At 37.8% G+C, this 13,665-nt stretch overlaps 1 protein-coding gene across 5 annotated transcripts in view; it reads right to left on the bottom strand.

Moving 5' to 3' along the window:
- The window catches only part of WDR70 (WD repeat domain 70), a 307,508-nt gene extending 294,783 nt beyond the window's left edge, over positions 1-12,725 (bottom strand). Inside the window, exons 1-4 of one of the 5 annotated variants that reach the window (XM_089908783.1) lie at positions 11,223-12,725; positions 10,556-10,621; positions 8,409-8,492; positions 2,312-2,432 (exon numbers count right to left, since the gene is read on the bottom strand). In XM_089908783.1, coding sequence (XP_089764909.1) covers positions 2,312-2,432; positions 8,409-8,492; positions 10,556-10,621; positions 11,223-11,448 — 497 coding nt within the window. In that variant the 5' untranslated portion in view covers positions 11,449-12,725. Of the gene's footprint in view, positions 1-2,311; positions 2,433-8,408; positions 8,493-10,555; positions 10,622-10,722; positions 10,865-11,222 lie in introns of those variants that run through there. The other 4 variants (XM_022599005.3, XM_089908782.1, XM_022598984.3 and 1 more) reach the window with 4 other exon arrangements.
- Positions 12,726-13,665: the final 940 nt, after the last annotated feature.

The following is a 13,665-nucleotide window of genomic DNA, read 5'->3' as shown; positions in this document are numbered from 1 at the left end:
GGCTAAGCAGTTGCAGTGCACGGACTCTAGGGCACACATGCTTCAGTAGCTGTGGCTCATGGGCTCTAGAGCACAGGCTCAGTAGTTGTGGTGCACGGGCTTAGTTGCTCCGTGGCACGCGGGATCTTCCCGGACCAGGGATCGAACCCGTGTCCCTTGCATTTGCAGGCGGATTCTTAACCACTGTGCCACCAGGGAAGTCCCCCAAGATATTTTCTACTATATTAGTGTGCATGCAATGAGTTATTTCTTGAATTTAGCACCAGGATGAAAAAATTCCTCTCTTCCCTAAGTGCTTTTTCTTATTAGACACTTGGAACACCATTGCTTTTTTTGCCATGGCTCCTAGAAAGCTTTTCACTCAATTTATTGTTCTGTGATTGTCTCATTCCACAACTCCAGTTTAGGGAACAGTGATTTTGTGCTGGGAACGAGCCTCATGTTCTGGGAAATGTTGGAACCATCTGGCTATAACTGAGTGCTTAGTTAGTTATCTTAAATGTATTGCAACTTTTGCTTCCAAAAGCAAAGTAATTTGCTTTTGGAAAAAGTAATGTAATTACAGTAGTTCTGTAATTTTAATCACTAATGACAAAAGTAATGCTGGGTTTTTTTATATCAATAAAATTTATTCTCAATACCAATACTGCACGTTCTTTACCTTTGGACTTTAAAGTTAGTATTGCGGAAAAAACAGAATCAACAAAACTACTGAAATTTTTACAATTTTCAATTAATGGAATCATTTGTTTGTCAAAACCTTAGCAATAAGATAAATTTCCAAAAACACAACAGTAGTTTTTTAACATCTTAAATCATCCCAAAAGTAAGAAACTAAAGGTAAATACTAAATGTTCCTCTCGGGAAAAAGGGTTTTTTTCCCTATCATATTGAAACCAAAGGACATTGTGAGACTGACAACTGATATAAAACCATAGACAATGCTAAACTGAATCTTTTGACTAATATAAAGAAAGGACACTCTATAGCAGGGGTTGGTAAACTTTGGCCCAGTGTTTGTTTTTTAAAGATTTACTGAACACAGATAAGCCCATTCATTTACGTGTCGTATATGGCAGAATTGAGTAGTTGAGAAAGAGACCACATGGACCCCAATTCCTAAAACATTTACTATCTGTCCTTGACAGAAAATGTTTGCTGACCCCTGCTCTTTACTAATATATGCAAAGATACTCATATGCTTCAGAGACTAAATAGATGTTAAGGTTGCACTGTTATGAAAAGGGAGAACCAGACTTGTAGTCCCATATAGATATCCCTTCCCTCCGCAAAGAGAAGTTATAGAAAAGACCAACCAACACTATTATGGAGAGATATTCTGCTCAAAAGCCTAGACTGAGATACCAAAGAATGCACCTTCTGGGTGAACAAAAAATGAAATTACATAAGTATAAGTGATATTTTGCGTATTTAGATATTTTATGTTTTTCTACCATAAAAAGAGGAAATAGTGAAATCCACTGGTGAAATTTGCCATGAATAGTTTATGTAACCAATTTGATGATTTAAAATATATCTAAACAACATTAGAATTCTCATATTATCCACCTAGATTTGATATCTGTATACCTATTTATATTGTTTAAAGTTCTTAGTAATTAAGTTACATAGTATTAAATTTCAATTTAAAGTAATTTTAATGGCTGCTTTCTCCTATAACTCGATAAACTTTATAATGTGCCTCTGTTTATATTCTTTCTTATTATCTATTTCCATAAAGGATCCTACCAAAAAAGGTTATGAATGCAGAGTCTGGGGAAAGGGACAAAAGATGTAAATGACAAAATAAACATGAAAAAAATAATAAACTTGTCATCATCTTTCCAACTTTACATAGTTATGCTCTGCAGTCAAAAGGCATAGATTTTTTTTTTTTTTTTTTTGCGGTACGCGGGCCTCTCACTGTTGTGGCCTCTCCGTTGCGGAGCACAGGCTCCGGACACGCAGGCCCAGCAGCCATGGCTCACGGGCCCAGCCACTCCGCGGCACGTGGGATCCTCCCAGACCTGGGCACGAACCCACGTCTCCTGCATCGGCAGGCGGACTCTTAACCACTGCGCCACCAGGGAAGCCGAAAAGGCATAGATTTTAATACTTCATCTGGAATACTTCAGAAAAAGTCAAATGATTTACAATGTGACAAATGACTTTTTCCTGGTCCTAGACATACACAATTGCCTGAAATGGGAGAAATTATGCAAGCTTTTAGTATCAGGAACTTTGCCTAAATTGTGTTATGAACGCCTAGAAAAAGGTAGTTTAATAGCATTCTTTTGAGAAAGACAAGCACCTGGAAGATGATTTAGAGCAATCTCTGGCCACATTTGAGCCTGAAGATGTTGGTTCAAGATCTTCGCTTTGCCTTCTTAATTCTTTCTCTCTGTTCATTTCTTCCTCTTTTTCTCTTGCTTCTGAAAAGATTATAAAATTTTTTCAACAGTTAGGCTTCAAAATTTGTTATTATTTAAAATGCTATAAATTAACATAGTTACAAAGATGTAACATAGACATGTTACCAGTAACAGCAAAAAAAATTATCAATCTAAATGCCCAACACTGAGAAAATAACTGAAATTTACTGTGTATCAACATAATATGAAATACAGCCCATAAAAATAGTGATAGAAGAGAAATCCCTGGCAGTCCAGCGGTTAACCAACACTGAGAAAATAACTGAAATTTACTGTGTATCAACATAATATGAAATACAGCCCATAAAAATAGTGATAGAAGAGAAATCCCCGGCAGTCCAGCGGTTAAGACTCAGTGCTTTCACTGCAGTGGCCTGAGTTCAATCCCTGGTCAGGGAACTAAGATCCTACAAGCCATGCAGCAGAGCCAAAAAATTTTAAAAAAAAATAGTAATGGAAAATGTACAAATCTGAGAAAATATAAACAGATATGCTAAGCAAAATTAACACGTGAACAGTATATGAACCATGACTGTACTATGTAAAAAGGTGTGGCAAGTGACCAGAAGAAAGCATTCAAAGGTAAGATTTTAGGTAATCTCACCTTTTACTTTTAATGTTTTAAACCAAAAACTCAAGTACTTCATTCCTTTCTGAATTTCCCAAACTAGATTTTTGGTCAGAGACTTCCTACCAAAATTATGAGGAAAGCTGAATTACATTTAGTTTCCAGAGTTGTTTACCTTGGAAAGACAAAAAAATTTTATCCAAGGAAATCTAATCTTTCTCGTCTGATAATTTCACTCAACAACTGGGGCGGAAAGCACATAGGAAGGAAATTAATTATATGAATAAGGCTTGTTCTCAATTGCCACCATCCTCAATAACCTGAGATAATCTTTAACATTTACTTCTTAAGTTAATAATGAAGAATAATACACCCAAAGTTAAGTAGTATCAAAGGGCACTTATTAATTGGAATGTTGTACTCTTTAGGTCTTTTGTTGCTAGGATGTAGAGGATGAGTAACAAGGAGATAGGCAGCAACTAGCGTCAACAACTAGTCTTTTGTTTCAAACATGGAAGATAAAACTCTCCAGGAAGAGGTAAGGCATAGCTCAGGTTAATTTTTTTGTGCTCTCCACTGGGCTGGGTAAGGAGTTAACAATTTGGCACTCTGATGCTGGAGGAGGCTGAAAACAATAAGAGAAGGATAATGCCCAAATTTAAGAGTGAGCCTGCTGGGCTCCGACCTTCATCCTGCTTCTCCAGACATTCCCTCCATTCCCTCCAGGGTGAGGGGGGATTGGAGAGTGAAGCGGGGAAGGCCACACTTGAACTGTAGGCTCAGGTCTTAGGGGCAGTTCTGACCCTAATGAGGAAACGATACTAAGGCACACATTACTAGCCTACACAACAGCCACTTCTCTCTTTCTCCTTGCTAAGAAAACCACAGTTCTCCCTAGGTAAGAAGCAACACTGTGTTTCAGGAGCTGCTGGGCCCCTCCCTTCGCAGGGGGGCTGAAGTTTGATTCCAAGTCAACCATAGTGCTCTTGCAATGGCTGTTTTTGCAAATGATGTGCCACACTAATACCGGCTAATAACATGTGAGGGGAAGTCAGCTGAAGGTACATTTGAGAAAGGTTTTCTTGCTCCTAAAAAGTGTTACACAAAAGTCTCCTTTCAGCCTGTGGAGGTGGTCACCTGCATGTAACAAAATTTAGCTGACAAAATTTTGAGACATGAGGACAGTCTGCTTAGGACAAGCCAACACTCTAAAGCTGGCAAAGCAGAAAAAAGGGGAAAAAACTTCATGTCCTTCATATCAGGACGCAGGAGACAGAATAGCCCCACTCCAGAGTTCTTGTCATAGTGCAATACTAAACCTTTCTTATTTAAGCAATTTTTTATTAGGTCTTCTATAACTTCTTTGAAAGTAACCATTAGCATCTTAATATCAACCTTAATTTAACAAAAATAATAGCAACTAATACATGGAGCTTACTATGCTATGTACTAGGCATTCTTTTAAGTATTTCCTGTAAATTAACTCCTTTACCGCAGATGTAGAGAATGGACTTGAGGACATGAGGGGAAAGGGTAAGCTGGGACGAAGTGAGAGAGTGGCATGGACATGTATACACTACCAAACGTAAAATAGCTAGCTAGTGGGAAGCAGCTGCATAGCACAGGGAGATCAGCTCGGTGCTCTGTGACCACCTAGAGGGGTGGTCTAGGGAGGGTGGGAGGGAGACGCAAGAGGGAGGAGATATGGGGATATATGTATATGTATGGCTGATTCACTTTGTTATAAAGCAGAAACTAACACACCATTGTAAAGCAATTATACTCCAATAAAGATGTTAAAAAAAAATTAACTCCTTTAATCTTCATAACAATCCCTGGAGTAGAAACTTTTTTTCTTCACCTTTATTGGAGTATAACTGGCAAATAAAACTGTGAGATGTGTAAAGTGCACAATGTGATGATTTGGTACAAAAATAATTTGTGACAGAATTCTCCCCATGGAGTCAATGAACACAACCATCACCCCACATATTTACTTTTTTTTTTTTTGGGTAATAACATTTAAGTTCTACTGTCCTAGCAAATTTCAATTATACAGTACAGTTTAAGTAGATACTACTATCCTCACTTTATAGTTGACGAATCCAAGGCAGAGAAGTAACAGAGCTATTAAGCCTCAAAGCAGTGAATTGAGACTCCACAACTGTAACTTTCCTTGATGTGACCAGACTCTCTAGAGACTGTAAAATTATCCAAAGACTACCACCTACCTTACAAAACAGTGAGCCTGCCTCTCTCTCCAATGGGCCATAAAGTACAACCCTTTATTGCTTACTTGTCACCAGACTATCTGGAAACTATGACCCACCCACCTAACTAGAGTTCCTTCCCAGGGGATGAATACTCCAAACTATTTGCCCCATCCTGGTGAAGATCTAACTTTTTAATTTAAAATTTAACCTTTTTTTTTTTAACAATAGTAAGGATTTTCTATTCAGAGAGGCTTCTGCTGTCACCTGCTGCTTCATAAAAGCAAGAAGAAAAAAAAAGAAAAGACATTTTTGAGGAAAAAAAATATTTTTTTCCTCATTGTTGACTGAGGACAAACCAAAATGAAACATAATTCAATAAACTGTAGCTCCCTGACCAAGGGGATCATTTTCACATATTTTTACTGAACGTAGGACCAAGTACACTGTAAACACTGTAAAAATGCTCCATATGTTCCCTTAACAAAAGTGAATTAACCTACCCCCCCATCAGCTCATTTTATTCTTCCAAGTACCTCATTTTATCGTTAACTCTCTACTCTCAGATAGTTACCAATTTTGGATAGCCATTTCTGCAAAAGCACGCCAGATGTATGCAACTCTCATTTAGGTTAACCGCAAACTATCCAAGGACTTGCCTGGTGGCACAGTGGTTAAGAATCCGCCTGTCAATGCAGGGGACACAGGTTCGATCCCTGGTCCAGGAAGATCCCATATGCTGTGGAGCAACTAAGCCCGGGTGCCACAACTACTGAGGCTGCGCTCTAGAGCCCACACACCCCAACTACTGAGCCCGCGTGCCACAACTACTGAAGCCTGCGCACCTAGGGTCCCTGCTCCGCAACAAGAGAAGCCACAGCAATGAGAAGCTCCCACACTGCAACTAGAGAAAGCCTGTGTGCAGCAACCAAGACCCAATGCAGCCAAAACATATACTTAATTAATTTTTAAAAAGTAAAAGATTAAAAAAAAAAAAAAAGTAAAAGATTAACAAAAAAATTTGAAACATTATTCCTTGACATTTTATATAACATATTTTATTGAAGTTTTACAGTAACTCATCCTTTCTGTTAGAGCATTTAACAACCAAAATTTCACGTCCGTATACACAGACAATTAAACTTGCCATTAAAAGGGACCAAAGTTCTTATTTTCCTCAAGTCTGATGTCAAAGCCCAGGAAAAGATTCCAATACCAATCATTAAATAAAATATGCCCATATCAGAATTTGTTAACTTTTCTTTTAAGAAAAGTAAGTCAAACTTTGGATTCTTGTGTTTAGATCAGGGGTAGAAACAGCAGTCCATATCCAAGACTGTAACACTAAATCAAGAAAGTTCAACGCATTTAATTCATCCACAAATATCAATAGGGGTACATGGTCTTGAGACAATTTTTCAAAATTTTAAAAATGTAATAACTCTTTACTGGAATTCCTCTTAGGTGCTAAATGCATACATACTTCACTAAGAAAAATGACAGGAACTAAAAGTGATATTTATAACACTGCTGTTTAAAAAGTACTCTGCCCAACATCTTAATTCCTTCAAGAATCTTCTAAGAGAGATCTTATTATTATTGCCACCAAACTGATGGGGAAATTAAGGATCTGAAATTTGAAAATCCATCCAATGTCATTCATCTAGTGGAATGTGGGGCTAACCCTTAAACCTGCATCCTCCAACTCCAAATCCCAAACTCTTTACTATTCATCATGCCATTTAAAAACATTCTCCAAAGATGCAGGATTTATTTTTTTAAAGGCAGTATTGCAGTTTTAAATTCAATTCAATCTTCACAAATATATATTGAGAACCTATCTTGGAAGGCATGGTACTGGGGACTATAAAACTTAGGTAGGAGAATAAGACAATCCCTATTCAAAGCATTTTGTATCACACACTGAAAGAGGTAAATACAAGAAAGTTATACTGTAACAATATAAGTGTTCACTAAAACATTTAAAAATTAAGTGTATAACGCATTCGTGTATATGCTGCAGATAGCATGTCTTTACATATTGTTTGATGATATTAAATTATTTAATATTTTTAAGTGTAGTAACAGTATTTTGGTTAAGATCTTTCCAAATCCTTATCTCTTAAAGACATACTAAAATATTTATGGGTGAAATAATGTACCTTTGTGTCAAAGTAATCTGAGAGGAGAAGTAAATGGAACTAACACTGGCCATGAACTGTTACAGTAGTTAAATCTGTGTGATAGGTATATGGGAGTTCATTACTATGTTACACTGCATGTAGAAATGGAAGTGTTTTTTAAAAAAATACATACTATATGTAGATAGCTGTCTTTTCACCACACATACGCAACAAAAACTGCTATTCTTCCAAAAACCAAAAACATTTCATATCAAGTGCGCTTCCCAAATATGAGATATTACTGCTACATAATTTATCATTTTAAAACCAACAATGACAAGTGCTGGAATAACATTCACTTAAATTTTTCCAGGAGTCCTGTCTCTGGCTTCTAGCCCCTTCTGCTCTATCAGGTTAAATCTATCCTTTCTCTAGTGTAAGAATGATCTGAATCAGATCTAAAGAAAGCAGTAGAGGAGTCAGTCTCCTTCTAAGACCCTCAGGTGGTATCTAGAATTGCTAACCACCTGGTATCAAACCACACAGTCTGGAAGTTAAGGCCTTCATTAAATGTCTGATACAACTTATTAATGCAGAGATTCAACAGCAGCAGCCACATTCACTGTATGTCTCAATTTTCTATACTGTCTGGGTCAACGATCAGTGGTGTACACAGCTCTGAGAGCCACCTCTCGCCCAGCCTTCCAAATACTGGTTCCGCTGTGAGCAGGAAAGAAAAAAATGAAATGAGAATCAGATAGAAGGGGGGAGAAGAGGTAATAAAGAAACCACTATTCTGATTCTTATAAATTAATTTTGAATCCTTGTTTGTTCATAGCTCACACTACTAAAAGATTTTAGCTCTCAGACCTTCTTATCCTGTTTAGATGCAACTTTGATCGTGTTTAAAAAAACAAAGACAAAAAGGCGTCTGCTTCCAAAGGAACCAGCACATATGGTCTTTTAACAATTTTGAAATTTTTTTCAGTCTTATAATTTTATAACTGGTAGGACACTGGTGTAAGCTGGATACAGTATTTAATCCTATGAAAGAGCAAGTAACTGAACTTCTTACCCAGTGTTTTCCGACTTCTTTCCACTGCTGTTCTTCGAGTTTGTTCAAACATTGCTTCCAAATCAAATGTGCGAGCTTTTTTCCCTAAAACAGAAATAAGTAGCAGACTATGATTTTCCTGAACTAAGTTGGCCAAACTTTACGTACTAAATAAATACTTACTGACTGACCAATAACCACTTAAGTCTACCTAATTTATAGTAGGGCTACAAAATAACCATAAAATATCAATGAAGAAAGAGTTTACTTCCCAGGGAATTTTTAATTACAATCTCATCACTAAATAACATTAACCAGCCAACTTTCCCATCCTCCTGTAATTCATCTAGACCCTACTCCTTGAAACTAAAACACTGGTGTGCTAGGCAGAATAGAGAATATTCATATCCTAATCCCTGAAACCTGAGAATATATTACATTACAGGGTAAAAGGTACTCTGCAGATTAATTAAGGTTATGGACTTAAAAACTGGGAGATTATACTGGCCAGCCCAATCTAATCATAGGAGCCCTTATATGCAAAGATGCAGAATAGATATAGCAGAAGTCAGAGAGACCTGAAACTTGACAAGAGCTGCAGTTCCCTTGAAGATGAAGGGGGCAAGAAGACAAGTGATGCAGGTATCTAAAAGAGCTAAGAAACTCCCACCAGACAGCCAATAAGGAAATAAGGAAACCACAAGGAACTGACATTCTGACAACCTGAATCTGCTTGGAAACAATGTTGTATTTGCTTTTACTGACTTCTTTTTTTTAATAATAATACCTATTCTATGTTTGTTTGCCAGAATATGATAAAAATGGCTTTCTTACACACTACTGACTTTGTTATAAACTGAAACCACCTTTTTGAACAGCATTATGACTATATATCAAGAAGCTTTAAAAGCTATATGCCCAATTTTTTATTACTTTTTAATATCTGTATTTTTTATCAAAGTAGTCCCTCTTATCTACCCTATGGAAATATGCATAAAACTCCTTTTACAAAAGGAGATAAAAGAGTTATTTATAAAAATTTTTTTTAGTATTACTGATAAAAGTTAGAAACTATGTGGGATAAAGTTAAAAATATTACAAATTACAGCATTTCTATGTACTATTCAACCATTAAAAATCACGTTTTGGAAAAGCATTTTATAATATGGGAAAATCCTCAAACTATTAAGAATTAAACAAATTCTATATAATTAAGAATATAAAACTGTACACATATACGATCTTACAACAGGAAAAACTGGAAAACAAACTAACTTTTAAGTCTTGATTTCTAGAACATGAAATTATGAATGATTTTACTTTCTTCCTTCTTATTTATTGGGTTCTTTATATTTTCCTGCTATTTACATGTGCTCCTTTTGAAATTGGGGAGAAAGCTATTTAAAAGAACTGAAACAAAAATAAGTACCAAAATACTACAGAAGTATACAGTACTTTTGTAGCCATGACCACCTAGAAGATAGTAAATATGTTTTGTGGCTCAAGACGTTACCAGAATAAATGAATGTATGAATGAACAAAAGAGAGACTGAAATGAAGATTCTGGAGTAGAAAAACTGGAATCAAAAAAGACTAACCTACAAGGAACTACTGTATAGCACAGGGAACTATACTCAATATTTTGTAATAACCTAAAAGGAAAAAGAATATACATATATAAGTGAATATACATAACTGAATCACTGTGCTGTACACCTAAAACTAACATGACATTATAAATCAACTATAACTTAATAAAATAAAAGATTTACTATTATAACATCACCTAATGGCCCATTTGTTGCCAAAAGGGCCACCTTATTACAGACCACAGTCAGTGGTTAGCGCTCAGTCTCAGGACGCAATGAGACAACTCCCTCCATCAACCAACACCCTCCACCGCGTGGGTCACAAAGCAATCTTTCTTTCTCACTAGCCTTCTCATAAGTGTCACCTGAGCTGGTACCAAGAGATAGGCAGGAGTTAGAAAACGGATGGGGCAGACTGTGTCTAAAAATTGCAAGATAAACACATTAGAGCTAAAGTAATAAGAACTTGGCACTGCGGAAGGGGTGGAACACAGGTGACACCTCGGGCCCCCCTCCCAACTTGCGGCTCTTAAAATCTCTGCAAAATGAAACGGGACCATGCCTAGGGCAGTCACTCACCGAACCCCGTGAAGCCCATGGTGACCGCCAGCTGCGGGTCCGGTCCTGATGCGTCTGAGCCTGTCACTGGGACAAGAGAAAAGAGAAAAGGCCTTGTTAGTGCGGAGCCCCCAGCGCCGCCGGCCCTGCCCGACCCACCCCGCCGGCGCTCGCCTCACTGAACCCACCGCCGCTGGGTCCGGGGCGCTCCATGGTCTGCCACCCGCCACAGAACCAGCAACACCCACAGCCCAAACAGCTGCTAAAGAGTAGCAGCAAACCAGGCAGGAAGTATCGCCTCCGAGCGTCAGCCTCGCCGCCAAGGCCAAGAGCGGCGCCTTCCGCGGAGGGACAGAGGCCTCCTAAGCAGCGCCGCCCTAGCGGGCTGGCGGAGTATAAGCGCCACAGAAGCTGGCTTCAGATTGAACCCACGGGAAGCGGAATATTATCTGCAGTTTCTGTAACACTTTTTACTTTGTAAGACGCGTTTATCGGGCCTTCTCTGGTGGTGCAGCGGTTAAGAATCCGTCTGCCAACTCAGGGGACATCGATTCGAGCCCTGGTCTGGGAAGACCCCACATGCCGCAAAGCAACTAAGCCCTTGTGCCACAGCTACTGAGCCTGCTCTGTAGAGTCCACGAGCCACAACTACTGAGCCCACACGCCACACCTACTGAAGCCCACGTACCTAGAGCCCGTGCTCCAAAACAAGAGAAGCCACTGCAATGAGCAGACTGCGCACTGCAACGAAGAGTAGTCCCCACTCGCTGCAACCAGAAAAAGTCCGCGCACAGCAACGAAGACCCAATGCAGCCAAAAAAAACAACAAAAAAAAAGACGCGTTTACTGGCAAGGTGACACTTAATCCTCAGAATTCTAAAGATGGTTTCAAATTCCACGTCACAACTAACCATTAAGAGACTATCATTTGCTAAGTTTTGGTATGCTGTCAGAGAATATTCACAAGTGTCTAAAAAGGTTATTAAAATACTCCCTTTTCCAGCTACATAACTCTGTGAGGCCCCCTTTTCTTCGTGTACTTCAACTAAACAAGTAACAACAAGAGATATGAAATCTGGTTATCTCTTATTTAGCCAAACATTTAAGAGATCTGCAAAAATGTAAAATAACAGCATTCTTCTAATGGTTTAGTTTTAGATACTATGGCGATTTTTCATAAAATATGTGTTATTTATATTAACGAGGATTAGGCTTATTCTTTTAAATAAGTTATTTTTTAAATTTCTCATTTTTATGAGATATTAGCAATTATTAACAAAAATAAACCTGTGAAATAAAATTCATATTTTATCGCAAGACAAGAAAAATTCAAACACAAAAACATTTCTCTGCCTTTTGACCTCCTCTCTCCTCTCTACTGTGCATTGTGTATATGCATTTTGTATCAACCAAACCTCCTCCATCAGCAGAAATACCTGCTCAACCATAAAGAGCAACATTCTCCTAGCATCAACAAGACAACTCCCTAAAAGATAACGTTCCTTCTTGATCTTGAAAGTGGCCAAGATGATGGTTAGATCTGGATTGTGTAAACTGTCAGTAATACATCATTTAATGTACAGCCCTCTGTTTCGAAAAACTTATATAACTGTGTTTTGACTTCTAATGAGCGGAACAGTCCTTAGAGCTTTCTGAGATGCTGTTTCGGGTTATAATCCTCAGCTTGGCACAAATAAAATTTTCCATTTCTTTTTTAGATCGACTGATTAACTTTTTATCAACAATCCACACAAAAACCAAACCTCTTTGGACTCCTTAATAATTTTTAAAGGTATCAAAAGTTTTAGAATCTTTATTCTTGAGATGTCTTCAGCAAAATTTTCACATAAAGGGCTGGATGGTAAATATCTGAGGCTTTGAGTCCATGTGGTCTGTGTACCAACTATTCACCTCAACAGTTGCAGCTGAAAAGCAGCCATTGCAATATGTAAATGAATGGAGGGTCTTGGACTTAGATCCTTGGAAATGCTGTTGCCGTGTGCAGGACTATTAGACCAGTATTGTTAGATATCCAATTTGTAGAGTTGAAAACTTTCTATTGTACTTTTTTTGTCTCAAATTAAAAACAAACCAATCCTGTGACAGACTGTCAGTTTTCAATCTGTAGTCTACCAAATAAAAGAAAACTGACAACTGGCGACCCCTCTGCCTATTTATCTACCAGTAATTTTTTCTTGGTATACTTGCTATGAAGTATTTCTTGGTATACTATACTTGGTATACTTGCTATGAAGTCTTAAATTATATGTATAGATCTGTAATATCACAGTATTTTTAATATTCAGAAATTTAGTCAACCCTTTATTTGAGGCAGTAAAAAGTAATTCAAATAGCAAAAGACCAATTCAGAGCAATTCAGCTATTGATTTGCTAAACTATGAATATAATCGGATGTAACTTAGGTGAGACTCTAAATAAGGACTAATTCTAAGTATTCTAAATAAGGACTGCTCTTCGAAGACTATTGCTTTGTTTTAACCACTCCAGCTGCCTTCTGCATGAAATGAAGCCCATCCTGCCTCTCCTCACTCATTTCTCTTATCCTTTTACCCCAGTTAATACATACCCCATAGACAAAATATGGTGATGTACTCTGTTTTTTTTTTGCCTGTGTGTCCCTGCATAAAGCACCTTGAGAAGAGGAATGTTGTTTCAGTTTGATATTCCCTGCACAGGTACAATGCCTGACACAAATTCAGAATTCAGTTGCTGTAGAAGATAATATATTAGGTGGCCTACTCTATACCGGTCCCTCTACTATGCGCTGGGGATGAAGTAGTGAATTAGAACCACCTGCTTCCCCTCTGAAATGGGAAATAAAGCAAGGCATCAGGTCCCTGTACGCTGTGAAGATTCCATAAACATAATTTTTCACAGTAACGTCCCACAAAGTCAAATGGTAACGACACTGAAATAGAAAACCTGATGAATTTTAATTTACACCGAAGCCCATATTTCTAGTGAAATTTTGGTTTATATGTAAACTTTTTTTAACAAACAGCTACCAACTCCTATCCACTCTCAGAAGACAAGTTATTTACAGCACCAAATTGACACGCATACTCAAAATAGTTGCAGTTGCAGGTTTCCGATCCCCGAAGCTCGAGGCA

The sequence above is a fragment of the Delphinapterus leucas genome, chromosome 3 (assembly GCF_059928025.1).
Source record: "Delphinapterus leucas isolate spDelLeu-1000000601 "Yukka" chromosome 3, BTC_Dleu_Yukka2, whole genome shotgun sequence".
In the NCBI taxonomy this organism is placed as follows: domain Eukaryota; kingdom Metazoa; phylum Chordata; class Mammalia; order Artiodactyla; family Monodontidae; genus Delphinapterus; species Delphinapterus leucas.
The sequence above is the reverse complement of the archived record's forward strand: the minus strand, read 5'-3'. Positions and strand labels throughout refer to the sequence as shown.